Consider the following 25,721-nt stretch of genomic DNA (forward strand, 5'->3'; position numbering starts at 1 on the left):
TGTAGATTCTTGGACCCCAGCCCAGTGCTGCTAGATCAGAACCCAGTGAAGGGAACAGTATTTATAGCGGGTGGAAGGCCATGACCCGAGAGCCTCTTTCCTCTGTGTTTTCATAGCAGAATTTCTTAGTGAGCATGTTCTATGCAGAGATGTCCTAGTCCCTGCCTTTATTCCAGGAAGCTTCAGGAGAGATACCTGCAACTCCTTGGGTATAGGAATCATGAAGGAATACCATTGCCCTGGGCAAATGCTGGTTTTAATGGAACAACAGAACCTTCCCTGAACACAGAGGTTTGGGGTCAGGTGGCTACCATTATAAGATTCCCTCCCAGGTCCAGCATGATGGCTCAACTGGCTAATCCTTCACCTCCAAGCTCCAGGATTACATGTGGGTTCTGGTTCGTGTCCTGGGTGCTCTGCTTCCCTTCTGGCTCCCTACTTGTGGCCTGGCAAAAAGGCAGAGGATGGTCCAAAGCCTTGGGACCCTGCACCTCTCTGGGAGGCCTGGAAGAAGCCTCTGGCTCCTGGCTTTGCATTGGCTCAGCTGCAGCTGTTGCAGCCATTTGGGGAGTGAGCCAGCAGATGCAGGAATTTTCTGTCTTTCCAATAAAAGTAAATACATCTGTAGAAAAAGAAAATTTCCTCCCGGAGGTGGAGAATCCTGTGATCTATGGAGGGTGGACTGAAGATACTGACTTCCTGGAATATGCCCCCAGGCCCCAGCTGGCGGCCATCAGCAGACCTTACCCTTGGGACTTTAGTTCCAGGAATCTTGTAAAAGGACAGAAACAACTTCTGCTAACAGCATCCCAAACCTGCTCATCTTCAGATGATTAAAGTCAGCCCTCTGATGACCCTGGGAGGAAGCTAGACCCATCATGGAGTATGTGTGCCCTGGGCACAGTCTACACATCTGCATGTATCGACAACAGACCCCACCCCAGGGCAGGCATGGCTGTCGCGTGTGCTCACTCTCGCTTCCTACCCCGGAAGGGAGTGCTTCTCCTTCACCCCATGGCTGGGCCTGCCCTGCTGTCCTGGATGATGTCCCCAGATTTCCCACCAGATGATCTGTGTCTATCTTTTGATGTCCGCCCTCCCTCTTTCTTGCCTCTTATGCCCTAAACAGACTTAGGTCTCTCCAACCTTAAAATTATGTCTCCCCTTCCTTCCATGGCCCCCTCCCTTTTCTCTTTCTGCCTTGCAGTGTGAAACTTTCCAAGCAGTCATGGACATTTCCTCCCTCTGTTCCCACCAAGGGTTCGCCCATGCTTCCCTAAGGCGTCCTGGCTGGGCAACCCCCCCATCAGATCCCTACCCACTGAGCAACACTCTCAGGCTTGCTCTCAGCCCCTCCTGCTAGCACTCAGCTGTGGACCACTCCTTCCCTGAAGCCGCTTAACCTCTTTTGTTTCCAAAGCTCTAGATGAGTAACTCAGCTTCGATCCTATTCCAATATTTTCCCAGTGAGTGCTAGTGTCTGCACATCTTTGTCCATCGTCACTGTCCGTGGGTGGCCATGCATCTCTGTGTCCCAGCCACCATCTTTGTCCATAGCCCAGCGAGCACCTTAATCTGGATTTGTTCCCAGCACAGCTGTCAGCTGTTACATACCTCAGAGCTCTTTCTGTCTCTTTAAATTATGCTTGGAGTTTCGTTTCCCTAGTTAAAGGATCCCTCTTGAAATCTACTCTCTTAGACACGATTATATGTACAAGTGTGTGTGTATGAAATTGTTCAGAAAGTTTATGGAAAATATTTATGATAAAATATTATGCAGAGATTTAAACTTTGCACTAAAATATCTTTTAATTCTTGTTGACAAACTTTATGGAAGCCACATGTGCATATAACCATCCCACACAAGTTTCCTCTTATCCTAATTTTTATATACCCTGTATTGATTTATCTGGTCTGTGTGTGCAAGCATCTTCAAAATAATTCTAACTAATAATGGTAATAATTAAAAATATTTTTCCACTTCTGATCTTATTAGGAATAGTGCCAATATTTTCCATAATGCTGCCTTCTAGATTTAAATAATCATATACCTGTAGAAGCTTAAGTATAAATATGCACACACAAATATACAAGTACATAGATGTGAATAAACAGTAATTGTCTCTTTCACGGACTTTCATTAAAAGGAGACTAGAGTTATCACATGCGGAATTGTATTACATTTGTGGTTAACTTCATGTTTTTCCTAACTTGTTCATCCAAAGGTTGAAATATCTTAACAAATTTTCCAGATGTTGAAACAGCCTTATATTTCTACTGCAATCTGATAACACACACACACACACACACACACATCTTTCCAATGTACTACTTGATGCTATCCTTATGTTTTTAGTATTTTTCACAGCAGTACTTTTCAATATTGTTGAGATATAGCTTTCTTTTGTGTGCTCAAAGGTATTCAATGTCTTTCAGTTCTAGAAACCTTTCTTTTTGTTTTGCTCTAGAGAAATTTAAATGGCGTTGATGCCATTTTTAACCTCTGGACTTGTTGCCTTCAGAGTTAGAACTTTGATAAATACTATAAATGTTTATAGTTCTGTGATAATTAGATTAATTTGCTTTTCTTTTTGGAGTTAGTTTTTTCTATAGAATATAAAAATTTATATGTTCATAGTACTCCATTAGTTTCCATTTTTTATATTTGAATGTTGTCTAATTCCCACTTTCTGTGTATTTTCACCTGTTTTCTTTATTGAATAAATACATGAGAAACAGCTCAGCCGGTCAAGATGCTTCAAGCAGCAAGTGTTCGTGTGTTTACCGGATAGTCCTGTAGGTGAGAGCTGAGGTCAAATAGATGGGTTCCACGTGGCTGTCGGAGTCTCTGGCTTCTAACAAGCCGGGAAACGGTAGGAAGTTTGAGAAACACTGAAGTGAAGGTGCCAGCCCAGTCAGCGCTGGTGCAGGTGACTCCCAGGAAAATGCTGCAGACAGAAGGCCAAATCTTCCCACTGGTCAGGGCCTGTGCTTGTGCCCACTGCCCCCAGAGACATGCGATTGCTTCTCATTCTCTTGAGTCTTTCGCACCTGCTGGGGGTGCCTCGCATGGGTGAGAATTCACTCACGGGCAAGGGGCTTAGAAAGCACAGTGAGACATCTAGTCTCTGAAATGCAGGGGAGAGCACCTGGTTGTTTCTTATGTTTGTGTCAAACATACTGACTTGTTTCTCTGCCAATTCCCTGCTTTCTTCTCTCCGAGGCTTCTCTTTTCTAACATCCTAACTAGATGTTTGGTTCACTTCCTTCCATTCTTCTTTTTAAAAGATTGATTTTCATTTGAAACAGCAGAGTTGCAGATAGAGGACAGACAGAATTTCCCATCAGCTGATTCAACCCCCAAATGGTGGCAATGGCTGGGGCTGGGCTAAACCAAAGCCAGGAGCTTCTTCTGGCTCTCCCACGTGGGTGCAGGGATCCAAGGACTTTGGCCATCTTCTGCCTCTTTCCCATACCATTAGGATGGTGCTGAACAGGAAATGGAACAAGTGAGACTTGAAGCAGCACCCATATGGGATGCTGACGCCACAGAAGGACACCTAGCATGCTACACCACAGTGCTACTGCAACACTTGCTTCCATACTTACTCTTGTAACAATATGTAAGCATTTAAGATCATGGTTTGTCTCTCCATATTGCTTTACCTGTATCTACAGATTCTGTTTTGCAGTATTTTCATCATTATTTTCTTAAGAAAATATTATTTTGAACCTGCTGATTTGCTTCTTGCTCCATTTCTGTTATAACACAGTACATTCTGTCTTATTTTTCCAGTTGTATACTTTCTTCTTTATCTGCTTGTGGGCTGTAAATGTTTCAACCAAAGAGTTTGCAGTTCCTTTTAAGAGCCCTATGAAGACCTGTGGATGGTTGTTAGCTGCCATGATGAGTGCGGGCGGGATGGCACTGACACGATGGATGGGGAATGTGAGAAACAGGGGATGTCATTGCCTAAAACGCCTACAGTGCTCAATTAAGATGGCTGCAAGTTCTTCAGAGTCACAGCTTAAAAATAGCTGGCAGAGTCAGAACTTGGCACACTGTTTGGACAACTCGAATGTTTTTCCCTAAGATATGCATGTATAAATATAATTACTTCATAATCACGGCACCTGATTGTGCCCCTAGCCAGTTTACAGGTAAGAATTTGGACCTTCGGATCAGGAGTCGGCTGATCCTGAGACAGTTCAGCAGTGAAGCCAAATAAGTGTCTGCAACAGTAAAGAAAAATAAGAACATTAATAAAATCAACATCTGTTTCTATTTCAAAGCAAAACCAATTATTAGTTATCTAGTGAAGGGGCTGTTGTTTCTATAGGATCATCAGTGGTGGCAAAGCCAGGATTCTGTGTTGAGACTTGAAGGGAAGGCTTGAAATCCACATGTTTTTAATTTTAAAACAGAAAACCAAGCTAAAGTTGCTATTTGTAGAATCTCACCTCCTAAAATGCCTTAAGGATTTAGCCAAAGGATTTTTTTAAATGGGCTTTGAACTTTAAATACAAGCAGAGAAACATGTTAATTTTTCTTCTGTCTTCATTAGAGTCCTCTAGTCATTATGTACTTACTCAGCATGTTCCTCATTTGAACTTGATTATTAGGACTATTAGACTTACAAAATCCATAAGATTCTCTGCAGAACAGTTTTAAAAACACATTTCTCTCCTTTTTTCTGATTTAATGGTCTCTTGTTCCTAGTTAATGAGTAAAACCATCTGAGCATTAATCCATGGGCAAGTCATGAAAACTCTGATGTGGTCCATCTAAGTAATGTCCAAAAGCTATAGATGTTTATGTACTCTTACTTGGATGATTATTTTGGCTAAGTATTAGTTCAACCTGTTATTAACTCATATGGGCTTAAAAGTTACTGAAAACAAAAAAATGGCCCATGGCTCAGAAACTGCAAAATGAGTGAAAGAACAAATTAATCCATGCAAGCTACTGAAATTAGAGAAATGAATAACACACATTCTCCACCCTCCAGCAAGTTGTTCCAATGGATGACACACTCACTCAGCAAACTTCGTAATTACAGTCATCACGTCATGCATTACCAAACCGAGATGCTTGCGGAGGATTTTACTATTATCATTTTCTAGGACAAGTGATCATAAGCCTAATTTTATCTGGCCAGGCACTAGCTCTTCTAACTTACAACATTGACAGTCAGTGGATGTGTGGAGGATTTTTTTCATTTTGCCCTTTTCTGTTCTGTTCTCCTTCTCTCTGGTTGCCCAGGGGGAATCCTACCATGGAACTCTGCCTGTGACTCCCCAGCATCAGACCACAGGTGTGAGGGCGCAGTATCCTTTACTGCCATTCCAGATGTCAGCCCTAGGGTGGGGTACCAAAGGTTCCCACACTTGTGTTGCGTGCAACAATCTGCTAGAATTGCTCGTGGGACTCAAGGAGCCTCTTTGTTTCCTGTCACAGGTTTATCTATAGGATGCAAGCAATATGGCAGATCTTGAGAGATCACGAGTGTAGGAGCTTCACGTCCTGTCACACTTGGGCTCAGTGAGACATACAAGTCTTGGCTTCTAATTTTGCCTAGAGCTGTATCTTTCAGAGTGTGGGCAGCACTTCATGATGCCTGGGCACTTCTTAGAAATCCAAAGATGCTTGGCCTCACTCAAGACCACCTAAATTCAAAAGTCTAGGCTGAGGCCCAACAGTCCAATTCTTAAACAAGTCTTATGAGGGTATCCTGATGCTCTCACAGGTTTGAGAAGCAGAGAAGAATTTGGCTCTGATTCAAAGGGATGGAGGGCAATCTTCCAGACAAGCCCAGTCCAGGACAGAAAGGACAGCAGGTGGCTGGACTTGGGGAGTCCTGGACAGGGAGACAGTCCACAGACTCACAGCATGGGAAGGGCAAGATAGAAAGCCCAAAGATCAGAAAGAAGAGCAAAGTAGGCTTTGGACTGGGAGTGGCTGCGTGAGTGTGTGTGTGTGCACATGCAAGGATGTTCACTTTCAGGGAAAGGGAAGCTGGCCTAGAACACAATGCTGCCTTCCCTCCTCAGATCCTCCGCAGGACCTGAAAGGCACTGGAGGACCCTCAGCATCGCTGCCTGTGCTGGGGCAGCAGGCTGAGCACAAGGCCACTGGATGGTGGGTCTCTGGATTGTCACGCCCCTTCACAGCGAGTTCAGGTGTGAGCCCCATGTGGCTGTCACATACTCTGTCTCCACACTGCCAGCTCAGCTCCTGCAGGTACTCCTCTGAGCCCCACCCCCTTGACTCACCTGTGGAGACCAGCGATGCCATCTCTAACCACTCAATTTGGAATCCCCTTCAGTAGCCATTTGTGTTCCTTTTCTAGTTCCTCGTGGAATCCAGGTTCAGCTTTAATGGATGCCAACAGGACCATCTTATCTTTATTAAGGGACATGATATGTGACTTAAATCTTGTTCTTCCATAGACAGACCTCCAAGAGTCTCAGTACACTTAAAGGCATCTTCTTCCATTTTTGCTGAGTACTGTATGACCTTTAACAAAGCCATTTTAAAAAAAAAAGCATTTTTGATCAGAAGAAATAATTACAGAATTCACAATAAAGAAGCAACTTTCCTTGACTAAATAGATAATTCTGTCGACAATGGAATACATTTCTTTTTTAAAATAAGATTTATTTATTTCTATGGGAAAGGCAGGTAGATCATATTTAGAGAGAAGAGAGACAGAGATAAAAAAAATCTTCTGTCCTCTGCTTCACCAAATGGCTGCAATGGCAGGAGCTGAGCTGATCTGAAACCAGGAACCAGAAGCTTCTTCCAGGTCTCTCACGTGAGTGCAGGGTCTATCTACACAGGCCATGCTCTATTGCTTTCCCAGGCCACAAGTAGGGAGCTGGACAGGAAGTGGAGCAGCCAGACACGATGAGGTTTCCATATGGGATCCCAGTGCTTTTCAAGGTGACAGTTTAGCTACTGAGCCATCATGCCACGGTCTTCTCATAGCATGTGCCCCCTCCATCAGCGGCAGGAAATGTGACTGTTGCTCAACTCTGGGAGCTCCCATGTGTCTCTGTGCGTTGAGTCCAGCAGCATTTCCTCACTCCTTTTGACCCAGCCATGCCAGTTGTCAAACGTGTTTTCAATGCATGTAAGAAACTTTAATGTTCTTTAAGAAGGGTTTGGCTGTCTGTGAAGCAGTTGGTGCACAGCTTGCTCCTTGGCCTCTCTGAAGCCCTGTCCTCACTGCTGTCCCTCATGAACAAGCACCAATGACTGGAGGATGCTAGGAGTCAAGGTGGTCAGCACACTGCTCAGTTAGCCTGAGACACAACGTGTGGTCTGTGCAAACAGTAAGGTCCTTCATCAGTGTTCCCAAGACCACTGAATCATGCCTCCGTCTTCACACGTCTGGCTCTGCTCATTTTGCTTTACTTGTTTAAGGTTTATTTATTCCTTTAAAGAGTTACACAGAGAAAGATCTCCCACATGCTGGTTCACTCTCTGGCCAGGAACTCAAACTCACCCAACATATTGATGTCGTGGCAGCTTAACATGCAGTGTCGCACGAGCCCCAACTGTGCTCATTTTAAACTGGCACAAGCTCAGTTCTTTTTCTCTGTTTTTGTCCTCTTAATGAATGACATCTTTAATCCACTCTTTAAAAGTGTGTATCTGTAGTCCTTTTATATTATTACAAAATATACATTGCATAAGCCTCGTCATTTTTAACCACTTTCCCTGAAAATACTCATCTTACAAAGCTTCTTAAATGATAACCACACGCTCCTGCCGCCAGCGCCTGACCACAACCATTTTACTTTCTGTCGATGATCTTGACTTTTTGAACTCAGTTGGAGTCATAGTTCCTTTGGTGGCAAATTTAATGATGAGAACAGCGATCACATTTGCTGACTTTTCATAGAGCCTTCAACAGAGTTTAGGAAGTAGATGTGGGGCTGAGAATCAAGCCCACTTGGATCCCCACCAACTTGGCTCATTAGAATGTGTAAGTCATGGTTGTGGAAAGTTCCTGTTAAGAACATAACCAAGGCAATAATTAGTTCTCTATCAGCAAACTGGTCATTATTTGGTTTCCTTTATTTCTTGATGACGTATTACTAGTTTTCAGTTCTCTCAGACAGAAACATGGGAGATATCGACTGAATGTTCATGTTTCTTTTGGAAAGAAAGAAAGATATTCCCATCCGAAGACACAAGTAGCATTTTTTTATCCAATGCAAAAGTGGCTTCAGTTGCAGGACACATGTTAATTTTAAAGATGTTAAAATGTTGTGGTATACATCTTAGAATTAATGAAATTCACAAATTAAAAATCATGAATACGGGTCGAACAAGTACAGTATCAATAGTTGGCTGTCAACTCAAGGATGTGCAAGGACATTTATGGCATTTGAGAACTGCTTACTAGCCCTCCATCTGCTTCTCACCAGGGGCATATCTGCCAGTCTGTGATGCCTTCTACTCTTTCCCACAGGCCAGATGACCGCCAGGGTCAGCTGCTACAGAGACCTAAGAGTTCAAGTGGATGCATCCTTCTGCAATCCCCAGACTCGACCTGCCGCAGGGCTGGTGTCTTGCAAAGTCTCTGCCTGTCCTCCCAGGTAAGACGCGCCCCGTCTGAGCAGGTTTCTCGGCTTTTCCGTTCATTCACTGAGTCTTTTGGTTCCTGATTTTGGAGAATAAGTGTGAATGACCGTCACATGATTGGTAATGGTAAACAGGCACGGGGAACCACAGAAGTGCATTTAGCCTGAAGAGAATCTACAGATTGCTCTTCTCTGGGCAGCTTTGCTAATGACATCCTTTAGTTTTCGCTTTGTCTTGACTGTAGCAGACTGGCATGAGTGACACGTGTCCTGGTGCATGGATGGTGGCACATCCTCTTTGAGCCTGCGGTTCCACTCATGCCCAATGAAACATGCAAAAGCGACTTGGGCCCAAAGCTGGCCAAGGTCACAGGGGAATCAGGATTGCTGCAATGCCTTACAGCCCGTGCATGTGTGCAGGACAGAGCCACAGAAGTCAGCACTCTGGTCATGCCTGTTCTGCCCACAGTCCAGACACACACAGAGGCCCTGGGAGGCAGTGTGGCCCTGCTCTACCCTCCTCTAGCCTTGTTGCATTGACCCTCTTGCCTCATCTTTACATGCACACTCATCACTGAGTAGTGAAAATCACCCAAGATAGTGTACTTAAGGCAGGAAGTTCTACCCCAGTGGAATCCTGCAGCCTGCCCAGAACAGATAGTAAATTGCCCTGGAAACCATCCATTTTTTCAGGCAAATACTTTAAGCAGGATTTAGGTCATCCCAAGCTTCCAGCTCTCAAGCTGTCCTGGCCTTTACGATCCTTGTTTGAGGCCTAGTCAAAAGGAGGGGGAAGAGGACCCAGGTCACTGTCTGGTCAATGAACCGCATTGCCTTGAGAAGTGGGTGTGACACCAGGTGTTTCGTTTGTGTTGACATCACTGCTCCTTTCAGCATGACTCTGAGGAACCACACCGCCTTGAGATGTGGGTGTCAGGGAGCAGGTCCTTTTCCTGCGACCGTGCCAACGTCATGTGTTTACTAAGAAAGAATCATCTGTGGTGACTTAAGGCACATGTTACCTGTGAAGCAAGGTGAAGACACGTCACTTATTCAGACTAAGGGAAGTGTGTGTGTGTGTGTGTCACTGCACATGTAGACTTCGTACTTGCCCATGAAAGTAAATCCACACCTCTCTGTACATGGGAGGCAGTGACTCCCTTGTGAAAAAGATGGCTACAGAATAGCATGGTCACTCAAAGGAGGAACACATCCTTCCACCCAGATGGGTTAATTTGCTTCCTAACCCTTCCCCCCGACACTGGTTTATGTTCATCCCAGTGTTCCTTCTGCTCTCCCACACTTGAGCTAGACCTCAGAAATAGAATTGGCTAAGCACTGACCTCTCCCACGGCCAGTGACTGACCTGTGCTGCCACCCTCTGCTCCTGTCACAGTGGACAACATACGTTGATGCACTCTGCTTTCCTCTCTGCATCATGCTTACTTATTCCTTCAAAGAAAGATTTTAAAGTGAATGGTGGATTTTTCTTTATGGCCTGTTATGAAAATCGTACACACATGCAACACACAAGGAGAGTCGCTCATAGCTTAACAACGAGAGATATGGCCTGAGGACTGCATTGTTAGACCTCTTGATAATCATTGCTGTTCAAGCATCATGGAGTGTGCATTCACCAGCCTCAGTGGTCTCCAACTGGAGGCAGCTCATAAGCTGTATGAGGCTGCTGCCAGCTGTTTTGCAGGAAACTTGTTTTTATAGAAGTGGGAGTATACGCTGACATCACAGTACAATGGGTAGTGTAGTAACTGCATGAACCAGTGTCTTGATTATTGATTATTAGGGTTAATATTACATCCTGAACATAATTTTTGTGCTATACTTTTATACAACTGGTGGTGCAGTGTGTTTGTATGCACAAGCATTGCACAAGCATCACCCTACAACCTGAAGGATGCTAAGATGTCACCAGGACTCCTTCAGCTGCATGGTGATCTCAAGGGACTCCTGTGGTACACGGGGCTCGTCATGGAGCACAGTAGGATCCTGTGACACATGTCCCTGTGTGTATGTTCAGGGCTGTGTCTACATTCGCATGTCCTTGTCATTTCCTCAGCAGTTGCCTGTTCATTAGTTAGCATTGGTCTGGCTAGTTGAATCCTTTTTGCCTTCCTACACTTTGTCTTTCTGGTGTTGAGAGATTCGGAGCCGAAGACATTTCTGGGTTCTTCTGCATCCCGTGTTCTATACTTAGCTAAGTTGGGTGCAATTGAAAATTCGATTCTGTCACGAGCATTGCATATTGAGAGAAGGTGGGAAAAGGACCATTCGAGAGGCAGTTTCAGTTAACAGACCTGGGCAGCATAGAGGAGACGTGGGGTTGAGCCTACCCCAAATTCACATAGGAAAATTCCAGTGACCTCTCTTGCAGCTAGCTGATTAATGCTGACATCTCACATCTCAGAATATTAGCGCTGTCCTCTAAAAGCAAACTGCCAGGGTTAATGCAAAACCTTCATGATAGGCACAAGGCCATGGTTTCCTAGCCGGGAGATTCTTGAAGAGGACAAAGGTGGCGTACACCTGTTGCTGCCTCAGCACAAGTTGCAAGTAATAAGGGACAAGAAGCAGTGGACTTTCTAGGATTCTCTTCTATGGGTGAGGCACAATATCCGGACCCCCTTGCCACAGCTCTCTCTTCTCCAAGGGCTGTTTGGATGGAGACCCTGGGTAGGGTTGAGGGTGAGACAGACACATGGGCAGCAGTGGTGGTGCCTGTCTCTCAGGGTGCAGGAAGGGCACACTGAGGTGAGGCACACAACACTCGTATGGTGAATGCTCCTTGAACACCAGAAGTCAGTTCACACCTGCCATCGGTTCAGTCTTGTTCTATAAAGCAGAATTATCAAGAACAAAACACAGAGCTCTGAAGCTACAGTATACATGCCAATTCTTGTGGACTGTGTTGGCATTTTCCTTTAACAGTTGAGATAGAATAGATTTTCAGGTAAAATATGGCTTTGTTTTTTCTATGAAATGTGAGCTAGTCATCCTTTTTATCCAGAATGCTGACGACGAGTTGTTCCCAACTAAATGGGCAGAAAGCTCCAGTTCTGCTTTTCCAGCATTGATACCATTCTGCCTTGTCAGACCCAGGGTCCCTGGGTGGCACGTGCAGCCCTCTCCAAACTATGGGTGCTGTACTGGGTGAGTGTGAAGGCCCCACCCTTCCACACAGGGCAGTGCTGGCCAACTGGATGGCAGAGTGTGGGCCAGGAGAGTAGACAATTCCTGCTGAACTTGACCAGGATCCTAAAAGACTTGGGAGTGGGAGCTTTCAAACATCTTAATCCTCTTCCTCTCACTTGTAATCTCCATGGAAAGTGACCCTGCTCTGCTGCTTGCAAACCTGCCTTTCCATCTCTGTCCTGAGCAGGAATCCGGGCCCTCGCAGTTGGATGACAGTGCTGGGTCCCTAGCCAGCTAGGACCTCCACCGTAAGTCATAAACACCTGCAGAGACCTGGGTGTTGGGGCCCACATTATCAGAACAGGCATCCTGGCTACATGCTGGCATGAACAGTCCCACCACTCCTCTGGGCTGGAGAGCAGCCTGGGTGCAGCCTCCATTCTTCTTCCTCGTCCTCCTTCTTTTTCTCCTGCTTCTCTCATCATCTTTCTCCTGCCTCTGCTCACCAACCCCCTTTTCCTGGCTGGCAACAGACAGCCGCAAGCAGCCCCCATGGCTCTCCTGCTTGCCTCTGTCTGAACCAACCACTCTTATCACTTGCTTTTGAAAAAGGAGTTATAAATCACAGAAGCGTTTATTTCCCTTCTATTTCTCAGTTTATCTAAATGGAGGGGCTGTGTTAGCCATCCAGTTTGGTAACTTAAACAGTAACAGCAAAGCTTCCTGGAGATACTTTCCAGATGGTAAAGGCGTACTGTCCCTTTCTTTTGCACTGCTCTCCACTGCACAATGCTTTGGGGAAACGTGTGGTTCTCATGTTCCACGGAGATGTCTGCATGGATGTGGCCTTGTGTCTACTTGGCATGCAGCTGTTTAAATCACTTTGGGCCATACAGCAGCAGCTTCTTACCAGAGCAGTAGGAAAAAGAAAGAGAGAGAGAGAGAGAGAGAGAGAGAAAGGAAGGAAGGAAGGAAGGAAGGAAGGAAGGAAGGAAGGAAGGAAGGAAGGAAGGAAGGAAGGAAGGAAGGAAACAGAAAAGAAAGAAAATTAGCTAGCTATAAACCTGTCTTGAAGGTCCCTTTTACTGTATTAATGAGCACTGCTACAATTGTTTTCTGAATGCTAGAAGCTTCACCATAAATAAGAATTTTTGTGAGACCACACAATATTGCTTATAGAATGTTCTAGGTATTTCTTACTTTCAGATTTGTGAATTACTGAGTATCACACTTCACTGTTTCTGAGTTCATGCACACTTTAGAGGGGCTTTCTGTTATTTTAGATGTTCTTGCATTCAGATCAAAGACAGCTAAAATTATCTCATTTTTGGCATTTTTTTAGACTTCCTTTATGGCTTTGGAATGAAAGTCTCAATAAATATTTCCTGTGGGAAAAAGGGCATGTATGTGCAGAGTGTAGTGGGGCTATTTGTGTGACCGTGTGATCAGGATCCCTATAACTTCAGTCGCTTACACTCTGATGCTATGCACCTTACATAGCAGTTTCTGAGAGAAATGGATTAAAGCATCACATTATGGTTGGTTATTACGAAGTGCCTTCTATCAAGTATACAAGAGGGCTCTCTTACTCAACCCACTGGTGAAAACAAATCAGTGAAGAAATTATCGTAAAACGCATACACACGTATGCCTTGGACATTTACTCTTACTTCAAATGTATAAATGCCCACTACTCTGCTAATTTTTCTAATTAAGACCACAACAAAATCTGCCTATTGAAGTCTAAGCTGATCCTTTGGAAAAAAAAAATGCTGCCTGTGATTTCCAGCTTTTTAAGAAGTTTAAGAAGTTTATTTTTAAAAGGGTGAAACTGGTCATTCATCTGAGTGCAAAATTGCTTTAGGGTTTGTATTTGTTCTCCATATTTCACTTCTGTCTCAGCCACACCTAACTCGACAGCAGTTCCATGTAATTGCTGGTTTCTTCTGAGTCATCCAAAGGCTCGGCTGTGTTTTCATAGAAACATGCTTCTCTGTTTTCATGCTCATGTTTCATGGAGTGACACCAAATCTAATTATATTACACAATTCCAATAACAAGCTCAGCTGGCATAAACGTATCTAAGGCCAACTCAGCGTGTTGCATGGAGGCCCACTGTTTGCTGGTGGAACAGAAGGCTGTTGCTGCAGTGGGAGCTCTGTGTGGCATGGTTAGCCCTTTACCAGAGGGTCTTACTGTTGGTGCAGGCTGAGGGCTAAATGGCATCCAGGGCCTGGAAGTGAACCAGAGGACAGAGATGACTCCATACCATAGTGCGTCTAATGTCCAGAGAGGATTGGAGTCAGAAAGAAGCTGAGCCAAAAGAACAGATTGCCTCATTGCTTTGCAGAAAAAGGAGAAGTCTCACGTACCAAGTGATACTGGCCCTGCCCAGTGGAAGCCCCTGGTGTACATGTGTGTGGGTGGTAAGATTGTGTAAGAAGAGTCCTGGCAATATGAGCCATGTCCCCAGCGGGGAACACATCTGTTATCACCACCTTCCAGGTCCAAGCCCAACAGAGGTGATAAAGACCTTCACCGTAGGGCTACCCTTGGCTGCCAGTGGCTCCCTGGTGCTTCTGCTCCTAGCAGGAAGCAGCTCTGGCTCATCCTAGCTTGTAAGCCACTCAGGTTGTCAGAAAGTTCTTCTTAGGAGAGGAACTTCCATGTCCTTGTGGCCGCTGGGTGGCTGGCACACTGGGAGTTGCAGAAGAGCCTTCCAAGCCAATGGGAGAGGTGTGAGAGCCTGTGCAGATGCCTCTGGAAGAAGCTAGGTCCATGAGGCTCCCTCCCAGTTCTTGGCACACCCTGGTTCCTATGTCAATCAATGCAGCTGGCGAGGGGATGGCTCTGGCTCAGACCTGCAGGGCCAAGGTGCATCCTGCATCTCTTCTGTCGTGGGCCTGTGTCCCAGGGTGAGGGAGAGAGGGCTGCACCTGCCCACTGCCCCCTGGAAAGTTAGGACCCTCTCGTCCCCTCTGTCCTATCCTTGGCCATGAGAATTTTGGAAGCCGAGTCTAGCAAAGTGAAGCATGTCATCTACTGCATCAGCACATGGTTAGTTTGCTTACTTTCAGGGAGTCTCTAGCCCAGGAGTTTTTTGGTTGATAACAGAATGTTCCTACTGAAGAATACAGAAGAAGGACAGGAGGAACTGTCCACCCCAAGTTGAAACTCTAAGCTGGGAAAAGACCCTCTTTTGTCTTTAGCACGACAGAGAGGAGTACTGGCCCAGGATGTTTGGGAACAGGGCTGCCGCTGGCATGCGTGTCCTCTTCCGTTCACCTGATTGACTGTTGCCTTGCCTGCCTTGCTTCTATGGGCTCCGGGTCTCCATAGGAAAGCCGTGGGCAGCCCTCTCTCAAGTCCTTCCCAGCTCTAACATCTTTTCTTCCAGTCTTCAGGAAAAGTGGGTTAAGGGGCAGCCTTGCCAAGAGGCAGAAGTTCACCTCCATTGGAGTTTTAATGGCTTCCCCTTGAACTTTTATGAGGCAAGGTTCAGGGGAATGGAATACAAATATTCCCAGTGTTAGCAGGAAAAAACTCTCAGATGAAGGGATCTTGTTGAAACAAGGAAAGAATAAGGGCATTTTGCAAAGCATGGAGTGGCTCTTCAGCCTGTGTGTCCCCCGCAGTTCTTTGTCCCTGCCCCTCATTGTGTGAGCAGAGCTGTGATTCCTTTGAATATAAGATCTGATGACAGGATATTGAGACAGGAAAACCAGGGAGAAGCCAAGTGTTGGTTCCTGAGCAGTGAAAAGTCACGTGCCTTTGGCTCTCACAGTTCATAAACTTCACACCCATAGTGGTTCTTTCCATGTCCTTTGCTCTGCCTTTGGGAGCCTCACAGACATGCTGTTTTTAAAGAAAAACTGCCTCTCGGTCTGTGTCTGCTACGTTACAAATGTCTCAATAGTTCCGTAAGTCCAGCAAGGTAGTTTGACTTGGTGAGGCCAATAAAAAAGTAACCATCACATCACAAGCTTGCCTGTTGCCCAGGGCCATGCTGTTCCATGCCGGCCTTGCAATGCAGTTTCTGTTGTGATAACAGAACGTGGCCCAGACCCTGGTATTAGCGCCTGGAAGGACCTGTCCCAAGGGATATCCTCAGAGACCTATCCCTCCCAGAGAAGTGGCCAGCACATCCATGCAAGCTCTCAGTATCCCTGGACGGATGGGAGGATGCACAGCATACTGCTGTCATTGTTGATGTCCTCACAGCTGGACATGGGAAGGACTCGGGGACTTGTTCCAGAAGTGAGCAGATGGGAGCACAGTGTGGTCTCTCCAGTAACTGTGCCTCCGTCCACGGTGCTGCCTCATACCTTGGGTTGCCAAGAGCAATGGAGCCTTTCTGAACCTGCTGGCACCACATGACACCGAGCAGACACCCTCTGCCATAGACCACATCCTGAGTGCCTTCCTGGGTTGGCAAAAGAAGAGGGCAAGCTTAGGAAGTGGCTGCCTTTCTTCACCATTCTCCAAGTTCTGACATTGGTGCTGCACTGGCAGTGTGTAGTCTAGCTTCCCTCTTTAAATTGTTAACTTATTTTTTGTTCCTATGCAAAGGCAGATTTTTAAACAGGCATATTTATTGTTGAATGTGAAATGTTATGTTTAAAACATTTCATTTAAAAGTAAAGTGTGGTGGATCTCGAATTACTTACACATGTGACGAATATGTGGCTTGGCGATGGAGACCAAGTCCTGGTGTCTGCAAGTCACACGATCCCCGCCCCGTGGGACCACACTGGCAGCTGTCCTGGCCTCTAGGTTGTGCAGGCCTCGGCATTGTCTGTCTGTCTTGTTGCAGAGCTCATTCAGAGCCTGTTTGAGAGCTGTGAGAGTCCCCAGCATATGAAAGTCAAGTGTGTCCAAGTCTGACTGCATATGAGGCTGGAAGAGCTCCTCGCCCTAAATCCATCCGTGTGCTGCATTCTTAGTGCTGTGCCTCACTGAAGCCAGGGCGTGGTCCCCAGGAGCCCAGTCCACCTGGCAGGGACTGACTCATTGCAACCTTGCACACACTGTGGCAGGGCCTCTGTCCTGCTACTATTCCAGTTCTCGTGAATGAGCAGACTCCTCCGCAAGACATCAGCAGCGACTCCTGGAACAGAGCGGCAGAGTGCTTGCTCCAAAGCGTCGCCAAGAGGCAGCAGAAGAAAGGGTCTGGAGCCAACAATCAGGCAGAGGCACTGGCTGTGTGCTCTCTGAAGCCTTACTGGCCTCCTGTCTGCACTCAGACTGCAGATGAGGGCCAGGACAATGCTGGCCTCCGGCTCTCGGCCGAGTCTGTGGCACACTGACCGATGCTGTGGTGGGGCTTCCTGACAGGGGGTCTCCCTGAACCCTAGTGGGGGAGTTTCTAACATCAGCTGAGTCACTACACCACCAAAACCAAGGGGTTATGTGTGTGCGTGTGTATTTAAATGAAAAGGAAAGCACAGGCCTAGAGAACATCACCGCTGGAGTCTGCCAAACATTAGAGAAGAACTAATACAAACTCTGCTTCATTTTTCCCAAAATGGGAGGAGACACATCCTATGAGTCCAGCATTACCACAATAAGGTGTAATATAAAACACAAAACTTTAGTTCTCCCCTCCAAGTACTAGCCAGGCCCAACCACTTAGCTTTCGAGATCAGATGAGATCGTGAGATCGGGCACGTTCAGGACGGTATGACCATAGACTAAAGCCGTAAGTCAACATACCTAGTGCACATAGATGCCAGACTGGGGCCAGGCATCTCAGACATACACACTGTCTATTCACCATTAGGGATACTGGGTGTTGAATGTGCCAGGAAACCCTAGAGAGAAGCATGGGTGAAAGCTATAAACCCCTGTACCTCTCCTGACTGCACAGGTGACCTGGGAAGTGGGAGTGCCTTTACAACCAAGACAAAAGAAGATGGCTTTGAGAGACAATGCTATTGAACGTCCATAACTGCTCACAGAATAAAGTGATGATTAGACAATAGAAGGCATCCATTGGAGGAGACATGTCATTGATTAAATGGTCATGCTAAAGACGCACTATACCTGAATTACACAAAGCCTCCAGCTGAAACATGACTCAGTGATAGGAAAGAAGACAGAGAGACCCATTCAATAACACCACAGGGATGTCCTTTGTAAAACTCTGCAACCCACACAATCAGCTGTGGGCAACTCAGAAACCAACACCGGCATCAACCAGATGAAGGAGGAGCCTGCAGAGTTGAGAAGAGAGACAGATTCACCCTCTGCAACATGCAGACTATGCCTAGATTCTGAATCACGCATGCAGATAAAATTCTGACATTTAGGGCACAGCTGGGAATTGGAACACTGACCCTGTATTGATTCTGAGGAATTCGCGTTAACGTCTAGACATCCTAATGGCTTTGTGGCTACATCCAGAAAAAGACAAGAAAGACCCTTTATCTCTGAGCAATGGACACAGAGACACTGGCGTGTTTGGAATTTGCTCAGAACACTCTGTGGACGGGGACCTGAATGGCTCACTGCCAAAGCTGGGTGCCTGGGAAACACAGAGGGTCTCTATTCTTATAATGTTGGGTTTTTGTTTGAAACAAGAAAATGGAAATTCTGTTGAGGTACACTATTTTCAAGAGTTAGGAGCCCTAAAATCCAGGAGGCCAAGACGGGAGCGCTGCTGGTGGAGTGGAGACATGGAAGGCAGGGTGCTGCTCTGTGCACACACTACCCATGTGCACGCGCTAACTGGGTAACCTCGGGGAGAAGGCATCATCCCTCACCCAGCTCCCTCTGTCCTCTCCCAGCTGGTCCATGGGAAACTGGAGCACCTGCAGCCGTACATGTGGAGGGGGCACCCAGAGCCGGCTTGTGCAGTGCACCCAACGTGCCCACCAAGGCACAGAGCCTGTCGGGGCTACCCTCTGTCCACAGCCCATGCCTCCCACTTGGCAAGCCTGCAACACCCAGAGCTGTCCGCCTGCATGGAGCACCGGACCCTGGACAGAGGTAACTGTGCAGATGATCACTGGGGATGGCAGCTGGGTCACCTTCTGTGGACTGCAGTTGGGGGAGGGCTGGGCCTGGGCCCCCAGTTGAGGCCACCCTCATTCTTATGTGCAGTGTTCCAGGACATGCGGGAAGGGCTGGCGGAGGAGGACTGTGGCCTGCAAGAGCACCAACCCCACAGACAGAGCCAAGTTGCTGCCTGAGGCTGTCTGCAGTGCACAGCCCAAGCCCAGGTCTCAAGGTGCCTGCCTGCTCCAGAGGTGCCACAAGCCTAGCAAGCTGCAGTGGCTGGTGTCCGCCTGGTCCCAGGTAGGTCCCCAGGGTCAGGGACCACCAGCTGCCTCGCTGCTTCCTCTCCCGCTTCCCCTGCCTCCTGCCCATGGGCCAGTCTTGTCTACCAAGTTTCTTCCCCATTACCCCACTTTACTACACCAACCCTGGGCTTCCATCAACCTCGAGACCCTAAAGGTAAAGACACTGTTTCCTGCTAAAGTAACAAGCTAAGGAAGAGATCCATGTCTCCTTTCACCTGGTGTGCAGGAGCACCAGGGACCCTTAGGGCTGCAGGGCAACTGTTAGACTCTTCTGGAAGCCAGCTCCATAGAGAGCAGGTGACCTGAGTAGTGTCTAGGAAGAAGGTGCTTTCCTTGATGTGTCATGCACACACACAGACACCTGCTCTCTAAGACACAGCCCTGCAGGCAGTCCTTCCAACTGAGTCTTCATCTTGGCACTGGGGTTCACTGAAGGCACACCTGTGGGCCTAAGCATGAGGGTGCAACACCTAGGCTCCTTGGCCCAGGAGTCCTGAGACCCAGCACCACCACAACCCCTGCTCCTGAGCACAGTCCAGCACCACCACCACCCTATTCCTGAGCACAGTCCAGCTGGCCGGGCCAGGGCCAGGACCTTCATGCCATGCCTGGTACTCAAAGGACCTCCCTGGGGGCTGGTGTTTGCAGTCTCCTTCCCGGCTTGCTCATTCCAGGTGCCAAGACATTCTGACTCATCCAGTTAGCAAAAAAGAAAAGGCATCTATCACCCAGCCCTTTCCTTCTCTCATGTTAGTGTTCTGTGACGTGTGAAAGAGGGACCCAGAAAAGATTCTTCAAATGTGCAGAAAAGTATGTTTCTGGCAAGTACCGAGAACTGGCTCCCAAGAAGTGCCTGCACCTGCTGAAGCCCAGGCTACAGCTGGAACGTACCTGCACCCTGCTCCCCTGCCCCAGGCACCCACTCTATGCTGCTGCCGGGCCCTCAAGGAGCCGCTGGTTTACATCACCCTGGTCTCAGGTAGGGGTGCGGCTTCTGGGGTTGGTGTCTCTCTCCATGGGGCAGTTTCTTCCCAGAGCCGGGGTAGGGTTGAGCTGGGTGTGGCTTTCTGTCAACTGTCCAGGCATCTCTAGGTCTCTCAGAGCACTTGTGTTCATTTCTAAATTGCCATGGACTTAGTGTAAGGAAATGTAATGCTTTTGGTAAAATCGGGAAAGAATCCCCAAAAGATGGGTCTGACTGGGGAAGAAATCTAAGCTCCAGCCTCAGTAGAAAATAAATTGACAGGTGACACACAAGACAAATAGTGCCCACAAGTGCAGAACCAGCCTGGCAGCCACCCTTCCTGCCTGAGCCCTTGAGCTGGGCCACCCCAGGCCCAGGGTCTGCAGGAAGCATCTCAGGGATGGCCCACGCCCCCCAACTCCCTCCTCCTGCACATCCTTCAACGCCAAGGGAAGAATTGGGCTGGGACTATTTTGCACTCACTTGGTGTCTGCCCACACCCACTCTCACCTGGGGCCTGGCTCCTCAACCCCTTAGTTTCTGGATGCCTCCTTGTCTCAGGATCATACCTTTGCTCATTGCACTCCTGCCCATCTCCCTGCTCAGTCCACATGGGCCTAGGACTCTGGCATGGCTCCTGCTGTGCTGACCAGCTGGAGCCTGGACCAGGACTTGGGTCTGCCCTTGACCACCCCAGATCTCCTAGTCTGTTTGGGGCCAGCTGGCCTCTGTCTAAGGCACAACAACAGAGAAATAGAGATAGAAGGAAAAGAGAAGAGACAGATGTGTGTGATGGGCCTCTTCTAGTATGAATCAACCAAAAAGCATGAGCAGCTGCAAACGTCCCCCGGCTGAGCTGCATCACTGCCAGGTGAGGCAGCAGGTGTACAACCAGGCTGAGCTTTTGCTTTTAGATGCTTTTGTTCCAGAGAAATGTGGACTGGGGACACAGAGGGAACAGGATCCTGGATTGATCCTGACTCCACACTGTGACTGCCAAGCCAGTATCTACTCTACTCTGCCCAACACAGACAGGCTGGGCAAATTTTACAAAAAGAACAGTTGAAGCAGCTTTTATTTAAACACAGATCTAAAGTGCATCTGTAATAGCTTTCCCTGGTGCAAGATACACGGTTTGTTTTTCATCTGAAGTCGACTGAGCTTTCTATCCAATGTGATTCATTTCTTGTGTTCTGAGACGGTCACTTGTGGGAGCAGTCATAATTCACAGAACTGTGTCTGCCAGGAGCATTGGTATGCTCAGCTCTGCACTCTAACTGTGGGAAATTGTCAGGCAATAATGGATGGCCAGTGCCTGGCTGAGCCTTGCAACGGCTTCCAGGAGCGCTGTTCCGGTCTTAATCGGTGTGTGGAATTTACACTGACTTCCATGTCTTTGCGCACCACCACATTCCACAGCATGCTGTGTGTAAGACTGTCATCTTTAGACTCACTGAGCTTGGCAACGTCAGTGCATGTGGCCTGGGAGTGGCTGCAGCATCACCAGCACCTGTTTGACCCCTGTCTGACTACATGTCAGGAGCAGGTGTCCAGTGTGGTCACTGCTGGGCACTGTAGGAGACTGACTACTCTGAGTCGTTCCCACGATCATGCAGATTGACTCAGGAAATCCATGGGCTCTGAGAGGCAAGGAATCACACCATCAATTTAATTTTCCACCTATTGAGATGCAGAACCAGGTACATGCACAACCAGGCATAAGACACTCGTGGGCACACAGAGGCTGACTGGTTGGATGGTGCAGTCGCCAGGGTATATTGTACCTTGCCTTGACCCCTACCTCCAGCAGCCACCTCTGCTCTGATCCTACCTCCTCCCAAACTGGTAAGTAGCACATGGAAAAATGAGACCACCAGGCTGCCGTAGGTGGACCAGGTTCCATGTGCACCCCCTGAGGTTGAGGAATATAAACTGATACAGAAATCCTCAGCCTTATCCATGCTTGCCACAGAGCTTGTCACATAGCTGCACCCTGAACAGAGGGGACACTGGTCCCTGGGAGAGCAGGAGAAGGTACAGCAGGCAGAATAGGCAGAGGCAGGTGCAGGCCATGGTCCCAGTGACATGCTGGAGAGCGTCCTCCACCTGCACCCTCAAGAGGCTGCTCAATCCCTGAACTTGGCCTTCCGGCTGCAGGGTCCAGACCCTTTGTGTTGAACAGTCTTTCCCCAAAGGTGGCATGTCACGTGACTTGCCCACCACACCCACCAGCCCGGGGGTCTCCTGGCAGCTCAGTTCCCACACAAGAGGAGAGGAGGAAGTAAGAGGCAGCAGGTGTTTCCTGATGTCAGTCTGTGTGGGGATAACAGACCCACTGGAATGCAAAGTCTAAATAGAAAAGAAGAGTTCTCATCTGCATGTTCACTCTCCAAACACTCCCAATAACAGAGACCAATTCTCAGAGTGGGAGCTCCATCCAGGTCTCCCGCGTGGGTGTCAGGAGCTCAGTGCTTGAGTCCCGCCCCTCAGGGGTCACATGAACAGGAAGCTGGAGTTTGGAGCCAGAGCCAGGCCTGGAACCTGGGTCCTGTGGTTCAGCCTTTGTGCCTGGGATGCAGAGCAAGGAGCTGCACTGTTTTCCCGCCCAGAAGGAGGAGTGAGTGAGTGAATGGCACCCTTCTTCTCCTCTTGCATCACCACCTGTGTCAGTGCAGAGTGTTTTCAAGGTCTGCAGCTGAGCATCGTCGTGGCACGGGAAGTGATGTGAGCCTGGGGGACTTTGGAGGTTTTTGTTTCTTGCGGGGCAAGTCCCCTCATCTCTCTCCGCCTGTCCCTTTCTTTGCCTGCAGTTTCTCCCCAAGGGTCCTGTTTGTGTTTCTGGGCCTGTGTTGAGAGCTGTCTCTTTCTGCACCTCCCCTCCTAGTGCTACTTGGGGACCTAGAGTGTCAGTTTTAACACAGCACCCGCAGATTGTGGGTAAATGAGCCATGGGAACCTGTAAACCCAGGTTGTGGGTAGGGTTCAGCCTCCCCAGTCTCCTATGCCTGGTAAGAGCACCAGTGGCTCATTCAAAAACATTCTAGATGTCAGAGGACTTTCCTCTTCTGCACGGAGATTATCTTAAAGAATACAGGTGTGGGGAGAGAGGTGGATAGCATAGAGGAGACGAGAAGGCTGCCACAGTCAGGGGTGGCAGGGGAGACTCCCCAGAAGAACAAGGCAAGGACACAGGTGGCCCTGGACTGTAGGCCTGGGTAGTAACATCAGCAGCTTGGTTCTTTGAAGTAGGTGAAGTTAAAACCACAGAGGGGGCACTTGTATTGGAAAGAGCGTGTTTTGCTCTTAGAACCACCTGTAACTGGAGGAGAAAACTCCCCATCCCATGAGCATCAGGAAAAGCAGTGTCTGGAAGCTCTGGGTGAGTCTCTGGGTGAGGCTGCAGTACCCAGGCCCAGCCTGAGCAGGTACCCACCACCCAGGCCACAGCACAGGCAGTGGCAACCACATTGTCGGTGGTGCTAGAACACTCTGGGCTGGCTCAGGCACACCTTGGAAGAAGAGCAGAAATGATTTCCACCCTCAGAGCAGCAGAGTAGATGCCCCTGCCTGTGCAGAGGTCTCCCTGAAGATGCCCTTCAGCCAGCCTGGCCGGTGGGCAAGGACACCATCACCTCCAGCAGCCGGGTGACGGAGTGTCTTGCTTCCACAGTGTACAGCCAGCTGTGGGGGTGGTGTCCAGACTAGGCTAGTGCATTGCCTGGCAGCCGGCCGGCCATCCTCTAGCTGCTTCTCCCACCAGAAGCCCGTAGCCGCCCAGGCCTGCAACACTCGCTTCTGCCCCATCACAGAGAAGACAGGTGAGTGCTGGAGGCTCTGGGCTTGACCTGGGCACCTAGGGTGGGTGTCAGGCATTGGAAGAGTCCCTGAGAGGGCTGGAGGATGTGGGTGCAGAGGCAACAAGTTTGTTTGGGCTCATAATCCTGGAGAGGCACAGCCCACACAGGCTGCTATGAACTACACTCCTTAACGTACCCCTTAACTGCCTCCTGTGGCCTTCCTCCTTTCCCCTATGAAACCACCAGAATCCAACTGTGGGGAACCCATGCTAACACCCCAGTCGTGTCATCTTCAACAAGCACCCGGGAATGTCCCACCCTTTTAACACTCACCTAAGGCTTTGAGAACTGGACACCTGTGTGAGTTTCCAACCACTGCAGCTGGCATGCAGTGCTAAAGCCATCTGCTCCTTTTCAGACACCTTCTGCAAAGACCACTTCCCCTGGTGTTACTTGGTGCCCCAGCATGGGCTGTGCAGCCATGAGTTCTACAGCAAACAGTGTTGCAAGACATGCTCCACATCCAACCTGTGAGCTGGGACAGTCCCGCCTGCAGAGAAAGCTGACCCAGATGAGCTGCTGCAGCCGGCTCAGGAAGCAGGGAGCCTGTGCTCGGTTCTTGGGCCTGGAGAAGTGCTGGCACTTTGCTGTGAACCCTCCTGTGGGCATAGCAGGTACAGCCCTGGCCCCATGGGACTGAACAGAGAAGCAAAGTTCCTCCGGGCCTATCATTCTGCTAATGCAAGTTGGTAGGGCAGGCTGAGCCGAGCTTGCCAATGCCAAGCAGCTGGTGCTTCCAACAAAGAAACAAAGGACATAGCAAGAAGAGAATGAGCCAACTGCCTGCTACCAAGCATGGCAGCGCTCTGCCCTACTGCACCTCAGAAGCGCCTGAGCCACCAGGAATGACCTCCCTGGAATAGAGGAGCAGGTGCTGGGGGAGCCCCAGGGTGGCCCGGGATCCTCCTCCCACCCCAGCACCCCAGGCATCCCTATTGTTCCTAAGGGCACCTGTTGGGACTTGGCTATGATTTGGGACTCAGTTTTTGGATACTGGAAATCCCAGCTGGGGCTTGGACCCTTTCAGACCCAAGAGCTGGGGAAAGGGTATGAACATTTTATGCCTTATCTTTGTCAATTTCATACAAGCACGTGTTCCTGGAGAACCATTTTTCTTGCTTTGATTTGTTCAATGGCAGAGGCACAGAATACGCTGGGGATGCTGCTAGCCCTCAGAGGGTGAGGCCCACACTGGCAGGCGTCAGGGGTGGCCTGTGGGTGTCCGGGGGTCTCTAAGTGCTTGCCTGGAGGCTGGCGGTATTGGCACCACAGGTTCTTAATAAATGGGGGTGAGGACATGAGTGCAGAAAGCTGCCCCAAACCCTCCCTCACTGTAACTGGCCCTGCAGGACTGGTGCTGCCCTCTGCCTCCCTGCCCGTGGTGGTGCTCCATTCCCAAGGACCTCTGGATATTTAATGTGCTGAATTTTGATAATAAATTGTCTCTAGTATAGTGTGCTTCTGAGCTGATGGAGGATTTTTATGTGGGATGCTTTGGAGCAGGCTGGCAGGTGGGCGGGCATTGAGTCTCAAAGAGGAACCCCCTGGAGCTTCATCTGGGGCAGAGCTGGGTGTGCAAGGCTAGCCTGGGAACCCCAGAAAGGCAGAGGATGCTAACACAGGGAAGCCTGCTTGTCTAAGTCAGAGATTAGTCAGAGATTGCCAGACCCAGCAGGCAGGCAAGTTGATTCCTAAGATTGTAGGGAACTCTGACATCCGAAGGGCAGAGCAGTGGGCCACAAGTTCAAGGAAGTGTGGAGAGACACAGCAGGCCAGAGAGCTGGAAGGGGTCTCCATGGTGCTGTCCCAAGGGAGTAGCCTTCCTCCCCAGGATGATGGCTGTTTGTCCTCAAGGCC

General features: G+C 48.6%; 1 protein-coding gene across 1 annotated transcript in view; it reads left to right on the forward strand.

Annotated features, from left to right (window-relative positions):
- The window catches only part of ADAMTS16 (ADAM metallopeptidase with thrombospondin type 1 motif 16), an 88,189-nt gene extending 63,183 nt beyond the window's left edge, over positions 1-25,006 (forward strand). Inside the window, exons 18-23 of the mRNA XM_040977319.1 lie at positions 8,481-8,607; positions 18,528-18,729; positions 18,844-19,038; positions 19,798-20,022; positions 23,678-23,825; positions 24,223-25,006. Coding sequence (XP_040833253.1) covers positions 8,481-8,607; positions 18,528-18,729; positions 18,844-19,038; positions 19,798-20,022; positions 23,678-23,825; positions 24,223-24,338 — 1,013 coding nt within the window. The 3' untranslated portion in view covers positions 24,339-25,006. The remainder of the gene's footprint in view (positions 1-8,480; positions 8,608-18,527; positions 18,730-18,843; positions 19,039-19,797; positions 20,023-23,677; positions 23,826-24,222) is intronic.
- The last annotated feature ends 715 nt before the right edge of the window (positions 25,007-25,721 follow it).

The sequence above is a fragment of the Ochotona curzoniae genome, unplaced genomic scaffold, assembly GCF_017591425.1.
Source record: "Ochotona curzoniae isolate NIBS_2020 unplaced genomic scaffold, NIBS_Ocur_1.0 contig_2754, whole genome shotgun sequence".
NCBI lineage: Eukaryota > Metazoa > Chordata > Mammalia > Lagomorpha > Ochotonidae > Ochotona > Ochotona curzoniae.